At 52.4% G+C, this 9940-nt stretch overlaps 1 protein-coding gene across 1 annotated transcript; it reads left to right on the top strand.

The window, feature by feature from the left end:
* The first annotated feature begins 9119 nt into the window (after nt 1-9119).
* Nucleotides 9120-9548, top strand: LOC120514481 (histone H2B 8-like). Its single transcript, XM_039734880.1, has one exon. It carries the CDS (start codon nt 9131-9133, stop codon nt 9506-9508), a length of 378 nt encoding a protein of 125 aa, XP_039590814.1. The 5' UTR covers nt 9120-9130; the 3' UTR covers nt 9509-9548.
* Nucleotides 9549-9940: the final 392 nt, after the last annotated feature.

Raw genomic sequence — 9940 nt, forward strand, 5'->3', positions numbered from 1 at the left:
CGACCCCTATCCTTTCAAAGGGGATGTCCACGAGGGGAATAGGGACTAGAGGAGCACGGTCCCTCCTAGGAATCTGGCGGGTCTGGCACTCGGACAGGATTGACAGAACCGCCGGACCTCCTCATTGATCCCAGGCCAGTAAAAGCGGGCTTAATCCTCTCCAGTGTTTTTCGCCCCAGGTGGGCTTAGGAGGTGAGCATGTGCCAACTCGCATATCTCCGCCGGAAGGTACGCTGAATTAGCAACAACTTCCGCACCTCGCCTCATGGGTAGCCACCGGTACAACAGATCATTCTCAAGGACAAAGAAGGGTTCCCGCGTGTGGATCCGTCCGCTGTTGAGCTGTTAGGCAGAACGATCGCATTCCGGGCAAAGCGCAGGGAGTCATCATTCCACTGCTCCCTCTTAAAGGAGGCCGGCGTGGACCGAAATTGATGGTCCAGGCCGCCGAGGGTCTTGGGGCCTGGGCCGGGAAGAGTTCCCTGGCTAGTCCCTTCTCCGCGGAATCTTCCGGTCAAGGTCCGTAGCCACGAAAGGTCCCCGAGACACCAGCCCCATAGGGCCTGCCCTTGTGCACGGCGTGGAGGCCGCGGGAGGGGTGCCTTTTCCCCTCATAACAAGATCCAACGAGGCCCCGAGCGCGAATGGCTTACCGCTGATTCTTTTAGACCAGTCTTGTCCCAGAATCACTGGGAAGGGGGTCAGGTAACACAGCGACCGCCATTTGATTGGTTCCCCTTCCAGGTGACATAGCAGTGAGCGGAACGATATGACCTAGTCCCCCCATGCACACAGGTGACCAACAAATGCTGTTTTAACCACTGTTGCGGTAAGACAAAACGGCGAGCAACAATGGTAATGTTGCTGCCGGAATCAAACAAAGCCACCACGGCGTGCCCATTTAGCAACACCACTCCCGATTCGACTCGCCAAGGGATGCGGCGGGTACAATACCTCTCCGATGATGTCCAGCTGCAGTCCATAGGCTCCGGGCGATGTGATGGGGCAGTTTGGCAGCAGGTGACCGGTCTCGCCACACTTGAAACAGCGCGGACCCGCCTCTCTCTGGCTCTGGCTGGCGCTTCTGCAGCGCTGCCGGGGGCTCGGGTGGCCGCCCGTCCCTGCCGGTTCCCGCAGCAGGCTTTTCTGACCCCCAAGTCGGAGGACCGCCAACTGACGCTCCAGGACGCCGAGGAGGCCCGACATGTTCTGATAGGCGTGTCCCCGACCTGCTGGGCGAGGGAACTGGGCATCGCGTTGACCAGGCCTTCACAGGCCACCCGCCGACCACTTTCCGCCTGCCGGGCTCTCTGGCCGTAGCCAGCGCCCATCTTGCCCCAGAACTCAACGCCTGGGCGCGAAGCGGCTTTTCGGGTCAAAGACCCAGTTCCGCCATTCGCCGCCTGCTGGCCCGGCTAATGCCGAAGCGGCCAGTATTTCGGGCTTGAGGAGGTCGTAATTAGCGCCTCCTCCTCAGGGAGGTCATAATAGGCCCGCAGCGCTGGTCCTTCAGGTATGGCGCCAAGATGGACGCCCACTGACCGCTGCCACTCGCTCCGGTGGCCGCCCTCTCAAACATGCCCAGGTAGGCATCGACGCCCTCCGGCGCCCATCGGAACATAGGATGAGGCGGCTGCCTGGGCGGGTCTGGTCTCGCCCGCTGGGCTTCCACTAACCTGGCCTCGTGGCCTCCAGCTCCCGGTGGTGGCGGCTTGCGCAGCTGCAGCCTGGAGCTGGTCATTCATCCTGCAGCACGTGTTGAGGTCCTGTCCCTCCGCATTCCGGGATCTCTATCCTGCCGCTACGCCACTTGTAAAGGACCGAGGAGACAGTAGCAAGGGTTGGGGTTTTCCGGCCCCGTATATTGTAAATCACAACAAAAACAGGTCAAAATTATAAACAAACAGTTCATAATGCGCGACGCCGACTCCTGGCGTCGCGCCATTTTATTGGGGAGGAGCCGGAAGTGGAGGGATGCCGGGAAGGACCGCAAGGGAGGATGGGAAGGATGACGCCAGGGCAAGATGGCGGAGGAAGGGCGGAAGTATCGCACTGCGTCAATCCAGGCCTATGGTGCAGGAAGGTCTTTCTTTCTATGAGGAAGCAGAGGGAGAAAGTTAATACCCCGCCATTCCCTGGCGCTAATGGTTTCCCAGGTGCTATCGAATCAATCCGCTGCCTCCTACTCAGCGTGCGTGACATATATATATATATATATATATATATATATATATATATATATATATATATATATATATATATATATCAAAATACCCGCCCTCTGAGCGGAGTAGTGTGTTAAAGAAGTAATGAAAAGAAAAGGAAACATTTTAATAATAACGTAACATAATTGACATTGTCATGAGTGTTGCTGTCATATATATGCCTGCCTAAATAAGTCACCCTCGCTTGCTCTTACTTTATTTACCGCTCATTTAATCACGGCTAGTGGCGGAAAAATTATAAAATGGAAGGAGGATGGCTTTACCAAAACAATTATTGATGGCGAATCGATTATTCATAAAGCTTGAATTGGTGATCTGTTTTTCTGTGTTAACCTCATATTTTTTCATACTTCTTCTCAAACTAAGGTGGTGCGAGGGTAAAATGAATGGGGATGCGCTTGATCAAAGTAATCGGTGTACCAGGAAATCATGCATTGACAAAAGCTCCCTTTGCTTGTAATGCAAAGTGTGATTAAATGCATTATTTTTAACGTTATGGAGCACATGCATCAAGCTTCTCAGCTGTGCTTGTGCTAAGAAAAGGAAAGATTTTAAAAATAACGTAACACGCATTGTCAATGTAACATTTTGTAAGTAGTGCCTGGAGGATTCAGTGTGGAGAAACTCTATAGAGACAGCGTGTGTATTAACTTGTGGATTTTTCTGTGAGTATTTGGTGGCAGTCTGACAAATTGCTTCGGAAGACGGCGTTAGCTGCAGAGCTCAGCTCAGAGCCAAATGAGATGAATGGGAGGGGAGATGATGACGTGACTCCCCCACCCGCCTTAACTGTCAATCCCCACAAACACAGTCTCGAATTTGCATAAGCACACCCCTTCACCTACAATTTTAACTTAGTTACAAAGTGATCAAAACTCTCGCTTATATCCTCGCGCCCTCTCATTAAACTTGAATCCCGCATTACCTGTGGGCAAGTGAAACGCCAGCGGTAGCCTGTCTATGAACTTAATTTAAAGTTTAGGTTTACACCTTTCTTTCTTTCCGAGGTAGCAGCAGTCATGAATATGGTAGTATATGTCACTCGCTCGCTTCTTATTGTTTCGCTGCCTTCTCAATTATATAATGCATGTTTTCTTAAGCGCTTTTGGAGGTCTTCCTGGTTTTCTATGCACTGCGTTGACAGTCAGTTCACGTGATTACGTGAGAGGCGTGATGATGTCACACGAAACTCCGCCCCCCCACATCATTCCAGCTCAACTCCATTACAGTTAATGGAGAAAAATACCTTCCAGTTATGACCATTAGGCGTAGAATTTCGAAATGAAACCTGCCCAACTTTTGTATGTAAGCTGTAAGGAATGAGCCTGCCAAATTTCAGCCTTCTACCTACACGGGAAGTTGGAGAATTAGTGATGAGTGAGTGAGTGAGTGAGTGAGTGAGTGAGTGAGTGAGTGAGTGAGGGCTTTGCCTTTTATTAGTATAGATATATATATATATATATTGTGGTCCCTGGCCGGGACGCCCACAAGGACGAGAGAAATGCTTGTGCCTCCTCCAGACCGCGAGGGGGCGTCCGCCCTGGTTATGTTGGGGGCCTCGGGTAAAGGGCTTGGAAGCCCAGCCCTATAGGGACCCGTGGCCACCGCAAGGTGGCGCCCCAGTGTCTGAATATCCCAGGAGCCCAGGACTTCCGCCACATTAGGAAGTGCTGGGGGGAAGATGACAGGGAACACCCGGACAGCTTCCGGGTGCCCAGCCGGCACTTCCACAACACTGGGGTGTGGCTATGGAGGAATGCCGGGAAGCAGCTGGATCCCATCCGGCTTTGCACGAAAACTGTAAATATATTGTTAATAAACGTGTGTTGGGTGAACTTACGATGTCCGTCTGTGTGTGTCCGGGCCAGCGTCCACAGTGGCGTAGTCAGCAGGATGGCCCGTCTGGTGCAAGACGGGGACCTGCATCCACAAAACATCTTTCTGTGGATGGCCCGGAGCAGCAGCGGACCTCACACACTCGCCTCAGGTGTGGTTTATCCTACGGACTGCCGCCGGACCGCAGTATGGCCATGATCCCCGGGTGCGGAGTCGGAAGGAAACCGGGCGTTGCCAGAATGCAGCGGGCTCCGAGAGTCGCACTGCCGAGAAGGACGGCCCGGCCGGCGTTGTGACGCAGAAGGCCACACCGAGGCAGGGGCCTCGGCATGACGGGATCCGGAAGGTAAGTTCCCTGCCCTGGGTAATCGGCCCTGTGGGGTCGGCTTTACCTTGTTTTCCACAGGCAGGGATGATCCGGATCCACGTCCGTGGCAGGAGCACGCCGGTCCACAGGCTGTAGGCAGCGCGAGGGCGGCAGCGGAGGAGGCTGCGAGATCGGAGCCGCTGCAGCTCGGTAAATCGCAGCAGCTGCAACGCTGCGAGGAGGCATGCCAACACACCCAGAGAGGGGGAGATAAAATGGCCACGGGCCGGATGTCCCGCCGGCTGACAGGCACGGGATTGGCCGGTGTGTCTTGTGTTCCCGCCAATGACGGTACAGAGGCGGGACCAAGGAACGCCAGTCTCGTGCCAAGAAGAGACCCGATTGGGCCAGAGGGAGTGGCCCACAGGAGTCAGGCGACAAGTCTGGCTGATCGACAGGTAAGCCCACCGGCGTCTGTCTCTCTGTTTTTGCCAGCAGCTCGGCGTGAGGTGGAGGGATCCCTTCGGCCCGCTGAGTCGCCTTTGTTACAGTTGCTGGTTACTATCCGGTTGGAGCAGCTGAGGGGGAAGGCAGTCGCGTCGGGAGAGACGGCAAGTAGGACGGAGGATCGGCGCGACGCTGTAGCCTTTGGCCGACAGAGTACTGCAGGGAAGGTAAGTCTTGCCGTCCCCGTAAAGCATGAGGGGGGTTTCACCGAACACGGCCGTGACTGTGTAAAGGAAGACCGGCTTCGTGTAGGCAAATCCCCAACAGCGGACACGGCGGTGCAGACGGCCGATGGAGCGAGGAGAGCGAGTATGCAGGCGCTGGCAGGACAGGGGCTGATGAGTCCCCTGGGTCCTAGCGCCCTGTGCTCCAAGCCCGCGGCAGTCTCTTGTCGCTCTGCAGGGAAGCAGACAGGGCTGGATTTGAGCTGCTGCCATGCTCAGACGTAGAAGGAGGAACCAAGGGGTGAATGCCGGTTCCTCCGATAGGAGGGGACGTCTCGCTGGGGGCGAGCGTCCGGAGGAAGGCCGTCCTCTGCGGTGGCAGAGGGAATCCCCTGGGCGGCTGGGCAAGCCGCCTGTGAGAGCGGTCCCTTTGACAACACGAGGACGGGCATGAAACCGGCAGCGGAGGAGCCAACCAGGCAAGTCGGGGGCTGTCGGAAGGGGTGGAGAGCACTGCCGGTACAGAGACCGACAGGACGCTCGGGATGAGTGTCCAGGCAGTGCTTTTGGCTCTCCCTTTTCTCTTTTTACAGGCCTGAAGCCCCGACGAGCGCTGGAGCCGACGTCGTTGGGAACCTGCCCTCCTGAAACGGGCCGCTCCGCGGGAGGACTCCCCGCCGGGAGGCCAAAGGTGCCCCGACTGGCGGGGACGACGGGGGCGAGAGCGGCGCAGGCCAGAGGGGCACGTCGGTGTTGGAGGGGGTGCCGAAATGAGATGTCCCAGGGTGCCGTGTTGGACCCTGGGGACATAGTAGGACCCTCTCTGGGGACGTGCTGCCCTTTCGGGGAGTGTCGCTCGGACCCACGTGTCTTCGCTAGCGGTGGGGTACTGTGGTCTGGCCGGGATGCCCAGGAGGACCGGAGGAGGGCTTGTGCCTCCTCCAGACCGCGAGGGGGCATCCGCCCTGGTTATGTTGGGGGCCTCGGGTAAAGGGCTTGGAAGCAGAGCCCTGTAGGGACTCGTGGCCACCGCCAGGCTGCTCCCCAGTGCCTGAATATCCCGGGAGCCCATCACTTCCGCCACACCAGGAAGTGCTGGGGGGAAGACGACCGGGCACACCCGGACGGCTTCCGGCGCACTTCCGCCACACTGGGGTGTGGCTATGGAGGAATGCCGGGAAGCAGCTGGAGCCCATCCGGGTTCCCATTTAAGGGGCCGCCTCCCTCCAGTCATCGGCAGAAGTCGGGTGGAAGAGGACGGAGCTGGAGGGAGGACTAGAGGCGGCCAAGAGAAAGGCACTGGAACTGTGTGGCCTGGACATTGGGGAATCGGTGCTGGAGGCACTGGGGTTTTGTGAGTGCACGAAAACTGTAAATATATTGTTAATAAATGTGTGTTGGGTGAACTTACGATGTCCGTCTGTGTGAGTCCGTGCCAGCGTCCACAATATATATATATAAGTTATATATATATATATACTCAGCAAAAAAAGAAACGTCCTCTGACTTTCAACTGTTTTTACTTTCAGTAAACTTAAAGTGTAAATATTTGTATGAACACTAAGAATCAACACCATAAGACATAAACTAAAAATGTTTCACAATGTGTCCCTGAATGAATGGAGGCTCAAATTCAAAAGTACCAGTCAGTATCTGGTGTGGCCACCAGCTGCTTGAAGTACTGCAGTGCATCTCCTCCTCATGGACTGGACCAGATTTGTCAGTTCTTGCTGTGAGATGTTACCCCACTCTTCCACCAAGGCACCTGCAAGTTCCTGGACATTTCTGGGGGGAATGGCCCTAGCCCTCACCCTGTTATCCAACAGGTCCCAGACGTGCTCAATTCCTTCGACGATAAACACAAATCCGTCCATCACCCCTGGTGAGACAAAACCGTAACTCATCAGTGAAGAGCACTTTTTGCCTCTCCTGTCTGGTCCAGTGAAGGTGGGTTTGTGCCCATAGGCGGTGTTGTTGCTGGTGATGTCTGGTAAGGACCTGCCTTACAAAAGGCCTACAAGCCCTCAGTCCAGCCTCTCAGCCTATTGCGGACAGTCTGAGCACTGATGGAGGGATTGTGTGTTCCTGGTGTGACTCAGGCAGTTGTTGTGGCCATCCTGTACCTGTCACGCAGGTGTGATATTCGGATGTACCGATCCTGTGCAGGTGTTGTTACACGTGGTCTTCCACTGCGAGGATGATCAGTTGTCCTTCCTGTCTCCCTGTAGCGCTGTCTTAGGCGTCTCACAGTGCGGACATGGTACTTAATTGCCCTTAGCCACATCAGCAGTCCTCATGCCTCCATGCAGCATGCCTAATGCACGTTCACGCAGATGAGCATGGACCCTGGGCATCTTTCTTTGGGTGTTTTTCACAGTCGGTAGACAAGTCTCTTTAGTGTCCTGCGTTTTTAGAACTGTGACCTTAAATGCCTACTTTCTGTAAGCTGTTAAGGTCTTAAGGACCATTCCACAGGTGCATGTTAATTAATTGATTATGGTTAATTGAACATGCATGGAAAATATTGTTTAAACCCTTTACAATGAAGATCTGTAAAAAGTTATTTGGATTTTTAAAACATTATTGTTGAAATACACAGTCCTGGAAAAAGGAATGTTTCTTTTTTTGCTGAGTATATATATATATATATATATATATATATATATATATATATATAAACTGCTCAAAAAAATTAAAGGAACACTTTGAAGACACATGAGATCTCAATGGGAAAAAAAATCCTGCTGGATATCTATACTGATATGGACTGATATGGTAATGTGTTAGGAACTAAAGGATGGAAATGAAAATGATCAATCTACAGAGAGAGGGCTGAATTCAAAGACAACCCGAAAATCAAAGGGAAAAAATGATGCAGCAGACAGACGAGTTCATTTTGCCAAAATTTCATTGCAGCAACTCCAAATTGTACTCAGTAGTTTGTCCCCCACATGCTTGTATGCATGCCTGACAACATCGGGACAAGCTCTTAATGAGATGACAGATGGTGTCCTGGGGGATCTCCTCCCAGATCTGGACCAGGGCATCACTGAGCTCATGGACAGTCTGAAGTGCAACCTGGTGGTGACAGATGGACCAAAACATAATGTCCCACCCAAAGGTGTTCTATTGGATTGAGTTCAGGCAAGTGAGTGTGGGGGCCAGTCAATGGTATCAATTCTTTCATCCTCTCGCCACATGAGGCTGGGCATTGTCATGCACCAGGAGGAACCAGCATAGGGTTTGACATTGGGTCCAAGGATTTCATCCCAATATCTAATGGCAGTCAAGGTGCTGTTGTCTAGCCTGTAGAGTTCTGTGTGTCCCTCCATGGATATGCCTCCCCAGACCATCACTGACCCACCACCAAACCGGTCATGCTGAACGATGTCACAGGCATCATAACGTACTCCAGACCCTTTCACGTCTGTCACATGTGCTCAGGGTGAACCTGCTCTCATCTGTAAAAAGCACATCTTTCGTCTCTCTTCCTTTTCTTCATTGCATTGACTACTCTGACGTCTGAACACTGCTTTGGTTAACACGTTTGATGTTTAAAAGACGTTGTCTTTCAAGGCGATATACCGGGATAAAAGATTAACTCCTTCTGCAACAATGGCAATAAAAACCCTTTGCTTTATTCTGTTTCTGTCTTGTAGCCCCAACATGTTCACGAGATGAGCAGAGCTAACTATCTAAAGCTATCGTATCTTTAACGAGTATTTGATCTATTAGAAAGTTCAGTATTTTAATATTTTGCAGTGATGTGCAAGTGACTTTATTTTCTGTCATGTGATGGACCGATAATATGTTTTGTATTCACCACGCATATCCTGAAGCACGTACGAAGACAACTTGATTTTAGGGGAAAAACCCTCGGTATATATTTCTGAGGGCAGAAAGCCCAGTTGCAAAATTGCGCACGACGTTTACCCCATCCATTAAGACAAAGGGCCGTGCCTGAAAGGAGGGAAACGACTCCTCCCTCCCTTATCGTCGGTGGCCACGTCAGACGGTGCGCCGCCTGACTGCCTTTAAAAGCAGAAAGCCGGAATGTAGCGACATTCCGTTTCTCGTCATAGTCTGTAGCTATGCCTGAGCCTAAAGCCGCTCCTGCTCCCAAGAAGGGCTCGAAGAAAGCCGTTTCTAAAAGCCAGGCGAAGGGTGGAAAGAAACGCAGAAAGACTAGGAAGGAAAGCTATTCCATCTACGTGTACAAAGTGCTGAAGCAAGTTCATCCCGATACAGGCATTTCTTCTAAAGCGATGGGTATTATGAACTCGTTTGTGAATGACATTTTTGAGCGCATCGCCGGTGAGTCTTCTCGCCTTGCTAACTACAACAAGCGCTCAACCATTTCTTCCCGGGAAATCCAGACTGCCGTGAGGCTCCTGCTACCTGGAGAGCTTGCTAAGCACGCCGTGTCCGAGGGCACTAAGGCAGTTACCAAGTACACCAGCTCCAAGTAAATGACTGCTTAAAACCAACGGCTCTTTTCGGAGCCACCCACTTTCTCTGAAAAAGAGCTCCATTAACCCGTTTTTGTGATGCTGATTTATTGTACCTTTTTCACGTAACCCCCTTGTTAGCTTGCTCTGTCTCTCCAAGTAAACAAGTGCCTCCTAAGAACCAACGGCTCTTTTCAGAGCCACCCACTTACTTTGGAAAAGAGCTCCATTAACTCGAGTTCCCGTTCTTGTGATGCGGATTGTCGTGCCTTTTTAGCTTGCACTGCCTGCGCGCATTAATTTGTATTATCTAGCGCCTATGAATGCCTTGCCTCCTCTGGATCGGCAGCCTGTATTTCAGTCACGAACACGACTGTGCACCAGTTTCCATTACAAAGGCACTAGGCCGTTTAGGTTTGTTTTTCTGATTCTGGAGTGCAGCAATCAAGTACG

Source organism: Polypterus senegalus, chromosome 14 (genome assembly GCF_016835505.1).
Source record: "Polypterus senegalus isolate Bchr_013 chromosome 14, ASM1683550v1, whole genome shotgun sequence".
NCBI classification, from domain to species: Eukaryota; Metazoa; Chordata; class Cladistia; order Polypteriformes; family Polypteridae; genus Polypterus; species Polypterus senegalus.

What these genes read in the sequence shown, in the direction of transcription:
- LOC120514481 (XM_039734880.1), top strand. Translation starts at nt 9,131, where the DNA reads ATGCCTGAGCCTAAAGCCGCTCCTGCTCCCAAGAAGGGCTCGAAGAAA.